The sequence below is a fragment of the Rhea americana genome, unplaced genomic scaffold, assembly GCF_003343005.1.
Source record: "Rhea americana isolate MKP2758 unplaced genomic scaffold, rheAme1 scaffold_80, whole genome shotgun sequence".
NCBI lineage: Eukaryota > Metazoa > Chordata > Aves > Rheiformes > Rheidae > Rhea > Rhea americana.
In genome coordinates, this window is record NW_028186979.1 from 977,544 (window position 1) to 993,082 (window position 15,539).

The 15,539-nt window shown below is 40.9% G+C and overlaps 1 protein-coding gene across 1 annotated transcript; it reads right to left on the reverse strand.

Moving 5' to 3' along the window:
• Positions 1–403: 403 nt before the first annotated feature.
• On the reverse strand, positions 404–9,530 carry RNASEH1 (ribonuclease H1). Its single transcript, XM_085322911.1, has 8 exons — positions 9,394–9,530; positions 9,181–9,302; positions 8,444–8,638; positions 7,720–7,819; positions 7,164–7,218; positions 6,008–6,092; positions 3,282–3,406; positions 404–882 (listed from the first exon to the last, which is right to left on the reverse strand). The coding sequence occupies exons 1-8, from the start codon at positions 9,441–9,443 to the stop codon at positions 796–798; spliced, it is 819 nt and encodes a 272-aa protein (XP_085179037.1). The 5' UTR covers positions 9,444–9,530; the 3' UTR covers positions 404–795.
• Positions 9,531–15,539: the final 6,009 nt, after the last annotated feature.

Consider the following 15,539-nt stretch of genomic DNA (forward strand, 5'->3'; position numbering starts at 1 on the left):
TGGGACAACAGGGAAGGGGAACTAAACATGGCTAATGAGAACCAGTACACAGAAAAAAAAATGAGTTATTAAAAATAGGAAGCAAGAAACAGTTTGGAAATTAAGCAGGCTTGAGGAAGAGTAGTAAGAAAAGGGTTGTTCCAGTTTTCTTGTGACCTAGCTTTTAAGTTTGTTCACACTAATTTGCAGCAGACATTGATGAAAACATATACAGATGCTATAACTGAYGATACTGTGAACCACATGTGAATGTTACAAAATCTGCTTCTAAAGATATTACCGCTCCTGCCACAATGCCAAAGCACATTAATAGTTGTTGGGTCATTGATTCGCCACCCCTCAGCTCACAGATATAGCCCATCCACCCACGCTATTTTGCGCTGTTAATAGATACCTCTGTACGAAAAAAAAAAAAAAAGTAATTTATTTTACTAAGAGGAAAATACAGAACACTTAAGTCAGGATAACAATTTAATATTGTTAACAATTATCTCATCAGAAGTCTCACATATAGTGAATCCAAAAGTCTGTATGAGACAGCTAAAAAACATTGACAGCAGGGCTTCCGTAGGACGAAGAAAAAGCAGGTGCTGTATACCATTAACTAAACATTGACCTGATCATAAAACAAATACTACAGAAGGAAAACGYGTGGGTTTTTTCCTTGTAAGTTGATATATGTTTAAAGTTTCAGGCCATGTAGAAATACAGTTCTAAGTTCAACTCTGAAACAACAGGTCAAACTGTTGATATGATCCTTTTCCTCCGACTGCAATAGTCTCTAGTCCCAATATGTCACAATTTTTGTTTACTTGCTCCTTCTCTTGCTAGTCTGTCAGCTTCTTCATTTCCTCGGAAGCCAGCGTGACCCGGAATATGCATCTGTTAAAATAATGAGTATCTGAGTGTTATACATACAAGAATTCAAGATAAACAGGAAAAAAAAACAAAAACAAAAAACCACTTCTATTCATTGTATAGCAGCACCTCTCTCTTTAGAGCAGTAGTTTCCTCACATTCAGTCCTTAGGTGTCCTTCCCAGTAATGCTCATAACCTTCCTAGAACTAACAAAATTGTTTTGCCAAATTGTCAAAAACAGCTTCGTGAAAGGTGGTGAACTAGGCAACGAACCACCTAACCTAACCTTTAGAAAAAGCCTTTAAGAGAACAGCAGTGAGACTTAAACCCTCCAACTCAAAAGCAGAATCCTACTTTCAGGAGCATGAAAGAAAAATCCTCTGCATTCAGGGCTTAAACCAAGTTATTCTTTTTCCACCAAGTCAGAGACCTCTGTGCCACTATGACCAATAGACATGAGGGGCACAGCACTCATGATGCAGAAAAGGGGTATCTCAGTTTTCAGATAATGTCTTAACTATCCATTTTTCAGCAATTAGAAACTGAAAAACCCTTTCAACTCTAAACTTAGGGTGGAGTGAGCTTCAACCAAAGCTTGCTATTTGACAAGATCTGAGAGAAGAGGAGCATGAAGTGCCTGCGAGATCAGTGATCCAACACAGAGATATCCATTAATGTGTTTGGCTGCAAGAAGAAAGTAAGTGCAGCAGCATAATACTGGAAACAAATAGTTCAATTTATTTTGGGAAAAAAAAAAGCCAATAGTCAAAATTTTACTCAGGTATCTACACATAGGCAACAAAACTAAAAAATACATTGAACATGCTTCTCAAGATACTTAATACATTTTATTTCATACATAAAATAAACTACATGAGGTACACTGTGCTAGCTTGTTTTCCWGTTGGTCTCAGAGTTTCACAGGTGGCTTATGCGTAACTCATTTTTGAGATTTCAGCGTATAGAGGACAAGACACAAATTGGAAGAAAATATCTCATATCAAAGAAACTGCCACAACAGTCCAAATTCTTTCTTTCTTCTTTTTTTAAAAAAACAAACAAAAAAAAACATTTTATACTATAACCTAATACTATGTCTAGCTATTTTCACCAAACCCAAAAAATAGATGTTCACCATCTGGCCCTCACAGACTCTACACATACAGTGCAGCACCACCCCACTTCAGGCTAATGCAAGCATTATCTTGCTGCATTTGATTGTTTCCTTAAATAGATAGGGTTCCATCTATTTTTCCATCACCTCATAGCAGCTTTCCTAGAATGCACAGGAAGAACTGTAGGGAGCACATTACCATAAACAAGTGCCTGAGTACATTGCTTTGCCTGGAAAAAGTATCTTTCTCCATTTTAAGAGGTTCAGATGTAACGAAAGTTCAATTTTTCTTTTACGTGAAATGCACTAAGGGCACTTGAACTTTGGCCTTAGATTTAGATTTTTACAATTTCTTCTACTCAATAGATAGCAGAAGTAACTACATAAAGTATAAGTCAGCCTTTAGGATATAGCGGCCAACTCCAGAACACCATATAGGAAAATATTTGCAATATATTTCCCATCTCCTTCCTGGGAAAAGTAAACATAAAAAAAAATCCCATCACATTTTCCACAGACTAAAGATGGAAGCCAAATAAATACACCATTAATAGTGATTTAGTCAATGCTGCAGAGAATTGCTTCTAGATGCAATACTTTCACTTTGGCTAGATTCAAATTTGGGGGGGGAGGGGGACATCCACAAACAACATTTAGCACTGAAATTAGAGAATTAGAGGTTACAAAAAAAAGTTTTTACAAGAAATACAGCATAGAAGTTCTTTTAGTTCTTTATTGAAGAGCTAAACAATTGCAAGGTGTTTTCAATAGCTTTTACGCCCAGTTCTCTTGGGAGAAAACCCCTCAAAACAAGAACGCAATTATGGGACAGGAAACTGGAATTTATTTCAGGTTATACTCCCCAATTTTCCCCAGTTTGAAGAATTCATTTGATCAAGTTGCACTAAAAAAAAAAACAGCATATAAAGAATTCTGAAATGCAAATCCAGAATTTGAACTACAACAACTCAAGAGATTAACAGACATTTCAAATTGAGATTTCAAGGAATAGAAATTTCTCCTATTAACAGTTCAAACAAATTAACAATAATTATAGGCATTTTTTAAGTAGTAAAAAAAGACAACAAGCAAATATAAACAAGTTCTTTAATAATGAAATACTTGTTCCAAGAGATTTGCTTATATTTAAGTAATAATCTTTCTAACTTTGAATGAGACAAGTAACTTCTTCATATTTAAAGACGTATAACAATATTATGCTCTATATAATTCTAAAATCTTAGAAGTATGACCATAACAAAGAAGAGTGCTTAAGGTATCATTAAAAATAATAAGTGAGGTGCTTACCCACTGAATCTCTATGCCTTTTGATAGATTATCAAGTCTTTCAAAATCTTCTTTATTTATTACACTTCCTCCTGAACTTGTTCTCCAGCCATTCGTTTTCCAGTTGTCAACCCAACTTGTAATACCTATGCAAAGAGAGTATTACCATACCACTGTGGAAGAATCCAGCAAGAATCAAGATAGAGCGAGCAGCCTTGCAGAAACAATCTTCCTCTATAAAGACAGTAACTGTGTACAAACTGTCAAGCAAAGATGTAAGAGGTAAAGGATTTTTTTTGTCTGGTTCTCTACTACTGTCATTCAGGACAGTATTTTTTCCATCATTGCTTGAACTACCTGTCAATATTTTCCTGTATAGACATTTGTTTTAAAGAGTACAATTTTGTGTGCAATGTGTACCTAAACTTATCGCATGAACTTCAGTAAACTGAAATTAAGGATTAGCCTGATGGTACAGTAACCTAAAACAGATCTGAATTGCTCTGCTTTTTTGAGAGGACAAAGACACACTTGCACACATACAGTAAGAATAGATGGCCACCTGTCCTATGGATTCTGCATACCAAACAGAACCTTTCAGAAAAGGGTTACATAAGCCTATTTCTACAAATAAGGATTTTTAACATGGAAGAGGCAGACAAACATCTATTGATGGTCAAAAAAGTTTACTACAAGATGCCTTAAAAGAGGAAGTTTTTTTAAACATACCCTTGCTGGTCTGGACAGTTTAAGACACTTGCTGTAAAAGCAGTACAGAATAAACTGTGCATTCACTAACCTTGTATACAAAATCTCCCAAAAAACAAACCATACCACAACCATTTGTCCTCAATAGCAAGCTTCCTTCTGTTGTATTTGTAAAAGTGACTAGGAATTACTTTTAGAAATAACTTTGATTAAACTGAAGTGGAACTTACACCTCAGAGACCCAAAATGCAAGAGAAAACTGCCTGCAAAAAATAAAGAGAGTAAAAGACTGCACCCAAAGGTTCTTATTTTCCTCCCTCATACCAAAGTTTAACTGAAATTTTATCCAACATAGCAAGTTTTCCTCCTTYGTAACACCAGTTTCACAGAACAATAGATGTTACAGACTTTTCTCCCACAAAAGCAAACAACTGCAAAGATGCTTATTTCCTCCATACTGCTTTGGACAATTTGCACTTTGGCATAAATTATGTAACTGAATTGTACTGATCATGCAACACCTAGYCCTAAACATGAGCTCTACATGAGTAGAGGCTCTTTCAATTACTCCTTTTTTCAGAATGTTTCTAGCAGAGACTAAAACACACATCCAGCTCCTACAAGAAATTCTATACTCAAATCTTGGGCGGGGGGAAATAAGCTACTTATCTGGAATATTTGAGATAGTCCTTGACATTGTTTCTTAACATTTACTGTCCCTTCCTCTACAGTGCTCTGCCCCCTGCTTCTAATTTATAAATCCCTTGGTGCTTTCCATTCAGCAACCTTATTAAAAAGCCTCTTCCACACACATGCAAGCTAGCAGAATTTGAAACAAGCAGCAAATGACAGCTCCAGCAAGTCTTTCTTTGACCAGAAATCACTCTTCCCTACTTAGCAGCCTTCTGTCTTTTCCAGGGTATTGCTAGTTAAGGCGACGTTAAATTGTTTCAAAATACATTTTGCTTTCCCACTAAGCATAAGCCACCTGAATAAAGGAGAAGTTAAATTCTTTCTTCCTCCTCCTCCACATTCACAAAACAGAGAGCTCCCAAGGCAGCAGAATGATTTTTTGTTTGGAGAAAAAATAGAAGATATACGGATTTTTAACATAAAGCCATTCAGTTATTTTGTTAGCAACAAGTAATAAAACACGTAATTACACTCAATGTTAGCACTTTTAAGTTCAGGAACTTAATCCTAAGATTAAGATGCTCACCCTTCCACAACTGAAATGTGAAAAAAAGCAAATTTCAGTTTCAGATCAAAAGCTCCACTAAATCTTTGTTTAATAGTAATCTCATAAATGCTCCAAAGTGACCCCAAAACAACTAATGTAGGTATATCCTTTGTCAAAGCGCAAAATACAAACAGAGACACTTATGCTGTTTAGAAGCATCACAGAAATGAAATCTGAGGCTGCAGGGTAAAGGAGAGGGTGTTTTATTTGGACATTAAGTCTTACTGCATATATCATATGGGATTTCTGGGAAATAAAATTAGATTTTCCACATCTTCGGATGAAGGTGAAGCTTTAAACACACACTCTGAGTACATGCTATCTCTGGATAGTCTTCTAGTGTAACCTGAAAGTTTGGAAGTGCATTCTAGGTGTAAAAAGTAGAAAATCTTTAGTATACTTCAGGTTTGCATATTAAGACACCCTCTCCAAATCAAGAAAAGAAAACACAGCATCACTAGGGCAACTTCTGAGTACTCCCCTGGTCATCCTTAGCAAAACATACAAGAACATTTTTGCAAGCTCCATCTGTCATACTGAAAGTCTAACTTACAAAAATACTTCAGTTGCTTCTGCCATTCTTTACTATAACTATGTCTGTGCTTGTATTTCATTCAGTGAAGTAACTCCTGCAATATTTTTGATTTTTTTCCCCAAACAGTCATGAATACTGAAATAAGTTTTGCATTCTCTTCCTTATATTCCTCACTCCAGGTCCCAGAACATTCTATGGCCCTTATATAATGAAGKTGTGTGCACTGTCTTTAAGAATCAGAAAAAAAAATCATCATTAACTTACCATTAATAGTGAACTTGCTATCAGTGTAGATAATTAGTTTCTTGATGTTTTGACTCTTTGCTTGCTCTATTGCTTTGCAGGCTGCCTTAAGAATATTTCAATAGAATCACAGTTCAGAACAGGTTTCGAACAGATACAGTTAAAATACCAACTAAATACCTGATGTTAATACACAAGAACAACAGAGAATATTACTGTAGTCTCTCCACCAGTGACTACCAGCATGCTTTAGAGCACAGGTTCCCAAAATCTGCATGCCTAAGACAAACAAGAAGCCACTTAAGTTTCATCAGCAAATAAAAAAGTTCTGTCCTTCATTCTGGAGTGCAGGAGCAGCTCTCTGCCCACATTTAACTCTTCAAGGATCTATCAACTTCACAGAAAGTTTTAGTCATCTTCTCCATAACTCTGGGAGCAAAGATTCATCCCAGTTCCAACAATTTGGCCATATCTAAAAGATTTTTATTTTTTGTTGTCAAGAAGTGTATTAACAAAAGCCAGTCAGATCTCCATGGAGAGCTGAAAAGCTCTCCAGTGATAAGTTTGGCCCCCGACACACCACCATGACCTTTGGTTGTCCCTCATTAAATAGAGTCCATATTTTATTCATATATGTATATTTTCTTTGAAGCAGACCAGTTTCCCATTCCACTTTACCTCCACATATACAATGCAGGGTACCAGCATTATGATAATAAAGGTGAGATTAAATCTGATGTTTCCAACAGGAAAAAYGGAAATTACTCCGGAGAACCCACAGTAGTTTTATCATGCTTAGCTAAGAAACGTGACACTYCAATACTATCGGAAAAGGCAGAGAAATCTCCTCTTAATTACCAATAAACAGCTCTCACCCTAAAGTCTGAAGCATACACTAATGAACACGGATTTGACCAGGCTTTCCTAACACAAGGCAAATATTTATGATTGGCCTGACGACATTTGGGAATTTCCAAGGGTGGTTTACTCCTTTTTCAAATCCAGTAAAGATCAATAAAACCTAAAGAGAAGTATTTGTTTCAAGTCATAACTCTAATGTGCTGCATACTTCCTTCACAGCTCTGTAACTGGTTTCTAAAGGCTAGAACTGAAATAGTCATATGAATTTACCATTCTGTTCCACAGGCAGAAGCATTTTATGATGCTTACTACTTACATGTATTTCAGCTCTTTGATTAGTCTGCCGTCCAAGAAGTCTTTCACTGGTATTTCTGTGATCATAGAACAAATAGGACATCAACTATTCAAAGTGTTCACAGCAGTGTAAACCACTGCTTATTAGAAAAATAAAAAGGAGAGCTATTTTTTTAATAAAGGAAGATGGATGAAGATTTTAACTGTAACTTACATGTAGAGAGTATTTCAAGCATATTGGGACCTACTATCAATTGGCAGTTATCTTTATTGTCTTGTGTGTGTGTGTGTGTGTGTCTACAATTATTTTAAAACTTTCTGCATCCCTTGGATTGCAACCTCATCCCCTAAAAATATTATTTACAATTCTTTCCCCCCACACACACTTACTTCCTAGAGAAGCTGATCTCTGTTGTTCTCAGTAACTCACTACTCTCACAGTAGTGAGAGGAGTCTAAACAACATGGTTTCCTACTCAAAAGGAGGCTGATGTTTTAAGTCATACACAAAATATTAGTGTACTTCTCTCTCTCTTTTTTTTTTTTTTTTTTTAAGAAATAAGCCATCTAGCTACTTACAAAGGGTGGCCTGGTCCCCAATAGACACCTATTCCAGCACGCGCCCTATTACGTCCATTACCTGAGCAGCAGCCATCTGTATAAACAACTGCAAAGTCACCTACAAGAGAATTATCAAAATCAGAAGTTCAGGTAGTTCTTCAAAGATGCAGTCCCCTCTTTAAGCAGCAAAAAAAGGTTGYGAGTAGATTAATCTGCAAACCATCCTTGTACAAAGAGCTCTTCGAAGTGTTATCTGCAAAGCCATATAAATAGTAAAGCACAACACCAGAAGTTTGACTGCAGCTTTACACCCTCACTGCTCCCAAATGCAAGTCAAGCCTCAAAAAGCATCTCTGCCTGGAGGTCTACATTCTCACTACAGTGGGAAACTTAGTCTTGACTGAAGAAGGTGGGAGTAAGTTTATCAGCTACAGGTCTATTTAAGTATCAGGTCTTTAACCAAGGTGTACATAAAACCATGTCTATAACGACCAGATTAACCTACATGTTGATACAGTTGAAATCAATTAGTATTACACCAAAAAAAAAAAAAAAGAAAAAAAGAAAGTGAAGATAGTTCAAATTTCCATTTTAAGAAGAAACTCTGTGACACTGGGACTGCTGTTTCTAGTCTCATCAAACCTCTCTTAAAGCCCCTTAATATTTACTTTTGTTAGTTACAAGAGTGGGAAGAACTCAAAAAAACTAAGCAAAACACACAGAAACAATAAAAAGTGCTTACCCATATATGAAAATTTATCTTCGCTGACTGTTGGCGCTAAATACGTTTCATCATGTTTTACACGTTTTGTATCATGTTCTTCAGCTGTAGACTGTTCATATGGCCTCTTGCATTTATTACAACACAAAACATCTATTTCTGGATCCTCTCTATGGCTAGCATTTTCCTGTGTTATAGCTGAAGGATTATGAGTCTCTTAATAAGACAAAAAGAAGAAGTAAGTTGAGTTAAACATAAGAGTCAAATTTTATTCAGGGTGACTGTTTTCAAGGACAACATTTTTCTCATCTATTAGTATTCCAAGTCTGCTAAATCTGTCAGCCTCCCAACCTCCAAAATATTATTGAAAAAAACACACAAGTCATTCTTAATTCCGGATCAAACTTTAGACACATACATGACAGCCTTCAAATAAGTACAGGCACACTACAAGCAGTACTCTCCAGGTGCCTGCAGAAATGTTTTTATTGCGCAGACACATCCATCACTCTGTTAGGATCCTAGGGCCACYGCTGCACTTCGACAGCAATAAGGCGCTATGGGGCATTAAGCAGAAGTCGCCACCCGYCTTCAGGTGTAAGCCGCAATAAGGGCTCACCCAGAAGGGGGAGGGGCAAGTCCTTCCCCCTCGTACAGAGCCGCAGGCGCTCAGGCAGGACGCGCTAGCGCGCAGCAGCCCGCTCCGTCCCCCCCCGGCAACCGGCAGCGCGGCGGGAGGCGAAGGGGGGACGAGCTACCTGCGGCCTCGGGCTGCTGCGCCGCGGGKCCGGCGCCCACGAAGGCCCAGGCATCCTTCTCGGTGGCGAACTTCTTGAAGCTGGCGGAGGGGAACTTGTGCACCTGCTCCTGACACTCCGCCCTGCAACACAGGGGGCGGCGGGTGAGCGGCGCCCGCGGCCGGCCCGGCTGCCGCTCCCCGCGCCGCCGCCGCCGCCGCGCGGGGCCCTTACCACGTGCGGTAGACGCCCGTCCGCCGGCCCCGCCGCACCGCGTAGAACATGCTGCCGCCCTTGGAGACAAAACAGGCGTGACTGAGCACCGCGACGAGCCACCGCAACACGCCGCCCCGCCGCCAGCCGGCCCCGCCCCGCCCCGGCGGCCCCGCCCCGGCCACCACACCCGCCGCCCGCGGTGCGGCGCGGCGCAGCGACCTCCGCCGCCGCTCGCGGCTGCGACTGCGCACGCGCAACGCACCCAGCGTCGCAAGCGCGCTGCGGGTTTCACCCCGGCGACGGCGCCCTCCTGCGCATGCGCGGAGGTGGCTCGCGCTTGGGAGTCGCCGCGCGCGAGATAACGGACAGCGCATCTGCGCGGCGGCGGCGCTTAGCGCTACGGGTTGCGAGCGAGGCCAAACTACTGAGAAAGCGGTTTTCCTCGTGAATTTTACAGGCGCCTCCGGAGAAGCGGGTGGGTCGCTACCTCCTCATTCGGTGCCACCAGTTGGTTTTCAAGCGCATAGGGGCACGGCACAGACTGTCACCTGCTCTTCAACATCGCCACTTTGTATTTCTGAGAACAAACCACCAAAACCATTGATCCCTTGTTCCCTGGCTGGCACCGATGGAATAGTGCCGGTTTACCTAGCCTGGCCTCGTGCAGATGAATCTGAGGCAGGCCCATTTGTATCACAGTGTGTTAACGCTGATGCCCAGGGGACATTTTTCAGTAACCTAGCAAAAGCGTTGAAGATTGTTCATTATGCTCAGCAAATGTAGAAGAATGGTATAAAGATTTCATGTCCTTAAAATCAGAAACCATTTGATTTGCTTCTTGTCCTTCTGTCATGTTTTCAAGGTGAGTGACATAAACATTAGGGCTAAAAGTGTTTGGGTTTTAGTATTAAATATGAGTTACATATAAGATAATTCTAACTACAGAGACTTTAAGGAAAGCACTAAACATCACAGAAGTTGCTATTAAAAAACACAAGAATTGTATTACAAAAACCAACTAAACTAACCTTTGCTTTGGGTGAGGAAAAGATGTATGATATTATGGAAGTTTGCATAACCTATTCATTCTGAAAGCCTGACGATTGTCGAGACATACTTAAGGAGCAGTGCACAAACTAGTGATCAAATTTAAGAAACGTAGCAATATATCAGATCTTAGCATGGAAGRCTGCAGAGACCAGGAAACATGCATAATCATAATATGCTCAATTTATGGTGGAAAGTGTCCAGTTGTTGCATTTTAAGTTACTTTTATGGCTGCAGTTTGGGAGCATTTCACTGTCTTTCTGCCTGATTCAATCTCTGAATTGGCTCCTCAGGCAACTATAGGCCTGTYAGGCAACTATAGGCYGGTCAGCCTCACCTCCATCCCTGGAAAGTGATGGAACAACTCATTCTAGATGTCATCTCCAGACATAYGGAGGARAAGAAGRTGATCAGGAGTAGYCAGCCTGGATTCAGCAAGGGGAAATCCTGCTTAACCAATCTGATAGCCTTCTCTGATGGAATGACTGTCTGGGTAGATGAGGAGAGAGCAGTGGACGTTGCGTACCTTGACTTCAGCAAGGCTTTTGATACTGTCTCCYGTAACATCCTCCTAGAGAAGCTCAGGAAGTGTGGGTTTGACGAGTGGWCAGTGATGTGGATTGAGAACTGGCTGAAAGGCAGAGCTCAGAGGGTCGTCATCAGTGGCATGGAGTCTATTTGGAGGCCTGTGGCTAGTGGAGTCCCCCAGGGCTCAACACTGTGTCCCATCCTGTTCATCTTCTTCATCAATGACCTGGATGAGGGAACAGAGTGCCTCCTCAGCAAGTTTGCAGATGATACCAAGCTGGGAGGAGTGGCTGACACCCCAGAGGGCTGTGCTGCCATTCAGAGAGAGCTGGACAGGCTGGAGAGTTGGGCAGAGGGGAACCTCATGAGGTTCAACAAGGGMAAGTGCAGAGTCCTGCACCTAGGGAGGAATAACCCTAGGCACCAGKACAAGCTGGGGGCTGACCTTCTGGAGAGCAGCTCTGCAGAGAAGGACCTGGGAGTGCTGGTGGATGACAAGTTGACCATGAGCCAGCAATGTGCCCTTGTGGCCAAGAAGGCCAATGGTCTCCTGGGCTGCATTAGGAAGGCTGTTGCCAGCAGGTCGAGGGAGGCGATCCTGCCCTGCTGGGCCTCTTCAGCCTGCGGAAGAGAAGACTGGGGGGGGAGGGACCTTCTCAATGTGTGCAAGTACCTGAAGGGAGGGTGTCAAGGAGACAGGGACGAACTCTTTTCAGTTGTCCCATGTGACAGGACAAGAGGCAATGGGCAGAAACTGAAGTACAGCAAGTTCTGCCTGAGCGTGAGGGGGAATTTCTTCCCTGTGAGAGTGATGGAGCACTGGCACAGGTTGCCCAGAGAGGTTGTGGAGTCTCCTTCTCTGGAGATATTCAAGGCCCGCCTGGATGCAACTCCGTCTACCATGCTCGAGGTGACCCTGCTGAGCAGGGAGGTTGGACTAGATGATCTCCAGAGGTCCCTTTCCACCTTACTGATTCTATGATTCTATGATTCTTTCTCCAAAATGAAAAGCTCTACAGAGGCATGGTCTAGTTGCAAATTTAACTCAGTGAAGTAGTGTGAAGGATCAGAGCCTTGGTTATTAAAACACTATGAAATCTCACTGATGTCCTCTATTCAAGTTCTTTCTTSCCTATCCAAGTAATGATTTTGGTCCTGCAATGAGCTCCAAGGGACTTTTGGTCCCTATTGAGTCATTAAAATGAACGGAGCATCACCTAGGAACAAATGTTCCCCTAAAACTTGCTGAAAAATCCCTCATCCCCATTTAGCCTTCTCATCTTGAAAATCATTTGAGGAAGGATCATCATTGAAAGGTGGTGTAAAAGTCAATATATTTAGTACATCAAAAGGTCTAGAGCTTAAGGTCATTAACTGTTTCTCTTAGCACATCCCCCTGTCTAAATCAAGGACAGCTTGTAAGTGTTCCAGCTGAGCTCCTTGTAGCAATGGCCTCTGAACTAATGAGTACTACCTTGTCCAAGGAGATTAAAAGTTAACGCATTGATTTGTAGCAGCAGTGTGTAGCCTCTGACAGTGCTATATATCAGACTTTCAAAAATCCTGTRTATCTCAGGTTGGAACAGATGCTCTACCCTCTCTGCTGTTCCATGACCTTCTGTGCTGGTCAGCTTGATGTGAAACCTGACAATGGCTGCTTCGAGTGTGTCTAGGGTTTGCACTGCAGAGCTGCTACCGCTGGGCATGTCCCCTTCAGTGGGACTGTGCTCAGAGGGGCATGAGYTGGAGAGCTTCCCACTGCTCTCCTTCTGCCCTACACACCACCTCAGCTCAGCTGCAACCTCATCTTGCTTGCCCTCGTATGGGGACTGTCACCTCCTGAGAGTCAAAAGGTGAGAGCTTTGGCTAGGTGCCTAATGTCTGCGCCTCAGCTTGGCTGCTTGTAAGAATGCAGGATAGAAGACAGGAGCACAGGTGTGACTGCCTCCAGCAATAAATAGTCCAACATATACAAACTGCTGTGTTTTCAGCTAGTGGATTTCTCTTGGAGCTATAATTCTAGTGTATTAAAAGAAAGCCAGCCTCAGGATGRCAAAGTGGTAGACCATCGTAATGAGATTTACAAGGGTGGCTTAGTAAAATACCAAGAATGTGAACCACTGACATTAATTTTGCCTTCTATTCCAAGAGCAGCCATAGGTTCAACATTGCTATGCTCATCAGTTGGATGACACCTTTTTTTATCCAAATTAAAGAGCTTATGTATTTGACACATCTTGGTGGAATAGAGAAACAATTTGKTCAGAGTTCTATCAGAATATAATCACTGCATTTTTCTTGCTTCTTCCAATTAATCTRTGAGATTTCATATTATTACAAAAAATGCTTACTTCTGATTTTTCTCAGATCAAGATTATTTACATTATTTATCTTAGTCAATGTTTCCACTAAGACTCTCAGGCTTTTYACTACTTCATGCTTGTGACATTTTGTATATTATTGCCCTTGGTCACCTTTTCTTTTAATTATGGCTTTCTATAGCAGGTGGGTTTCTCATTCCTTACAGGTTTACACATTTATATTACTTGTAGTCTTCTTTAGGCAAGATGTAAAAAAAGAGCAACCAGCAGTAAATGATGGGGAGAGAAAAGACCTAACACACTCATTAATTCTTTGGCTGAACAGACAGATTCATACATCCAATTTATATGCAAGGACTGAACAGTAACTCGCCAGCTGTCATGACCAACATGCAGGCTCAAATTCAAAACAGAAAAAAATGACTTTGAAGTCCACTGAATACCATCCACATTACCTTCATTGCTTTTCCTGTTAGTAACACTGCATATAATCATCTAATCATACCTTTACTTCAGTATTCCTGTTGCTGATTTTTTCATTGCTTTTGTGCCACAGTGGTAGAACAGCAAAATCTCGAATACCATGTGACAGCTGGCATTTTTACTACTGTGCCATTTAGCACTGCTAGGCTAAGCAGTACTTGTTGCTTTTTTACAGTACTTGTCTACTTGTTTTTGCCTCATTAGACAATTTGTGGAATTTTCCAGTCAAATCTGGGTAAGGAGGGCATTTCAGCTCCATAACTCATAGTTTTGTAGARTGAGTGGCAAAACTCACCAAGTGAAACATTTAGTCCCCACCTAAATGTTTAAAGGTCCACTTACAAAAGCTCGCCTTATCTGAATACAGAATAATTTAAATGTTTATATGGATAGGGCTCTAAATGGCTTTCATAATTGATTTAGTACTTATTGCCACAGTACACCTGGGTAATCATGTAAAGCCATCTTAGTCAGAATGAGCTAATTAGATATATTTAATACAGTAGTCAATTTTTGCAAATCCAAACCTGCACAAATGCTTGTGCTACCAAAATATRGGTATTGGGAATGAGTAGTTATGGAAAATTGGAGGAGAGCAAGTCTGTAGTTTTTGGTGGCAGTATGGTAGCACCATGTTGAATGAAAGTGGTCATTTAGCTAGGGCCTGAGAATGAATGTTCCTGTCAACACTCTCTGCTATAAATTCAGCCATGTTTTACTGAACYATTTTTAAACTAAAGTTTAAAACCTATGAGCTGCTTTTGATACAAGGTATTATCTATTCAGTAAATTCAACATAGCTGTTGACAGGCTGCATCCTTTCCTAAGGCACAGTGGGTGTTAGAATGGAAGCTTCTCTTTACACCTTGTTTTCTCATTTCTCTTATGCAGCAGTCTGGTCTATTCAGTATCATTAATATAATGGAGACATGAAGCAGCAGGTAGTCACATTACTTCTTTATTTCTTCATTAATGTCTTCAGTGGTCCAATTTTGATCCATCTGCACACCATCTATTCCTTCTCCTTCTTATTTGTGATCATCTGAGGGTCTCACAGTATGGACTACTGGAATGCTGAGATAATTCTCAGTTTTCTTTTTTTTTTTTTCTTTACTCTGCAACTAGAATTGCATCTGCATCTGCTGTTTGCAACCTGCAACCTGCATCTGCTGTTTAGATGATTTCAAATCCCTATAAACACTAATCTGGACATCAGTAAAAGTTATACAGTTTTTCCCATTCTGTGAATTCATGCAAGGAAAAAAAGAGTGAATTGGGAGAAAAATGGAAACTGAACAATATTCTTTAATGGTGATCATAAATTTAGCAAAAAACATACAAATGTTACGAAAGAGGAAAGGCTGCTTTCTGTAGATACTTCGGTTGATTAGCATAGGGAGGGTTTCTTGGCAGTTTTGTTTCTGTTTACAACAGTAGCCTACTACTTCACTATAGGATTTTTTTTAAGTAATAAACTGTAAATGTGGATTACAARTTAAAGCTGGCTGCTTTCAGGTTTATTCAGGGAATCTGAGCAGAGAGCCTGTGCCAGATTCAAAAAAATGTCAGAACTGAGTGYGCCGGCCCTGCTGGGAAGCTACACGCCTGCGTCCCAGCTTGCAGGACACGTGTGCGGAGAGCTGCGCACCTGCTGCAGGAGGACAGCGCCTCTCGAGCAGGGACACTAAGCTGGCCAAGGGGATATGGCGAGGCGGGGAGCCTGTCCTGCGTGCCCAAGTCCCAAGCACGAGGATTTTGAGCTACCATGGGATCGCCCACGCTCTA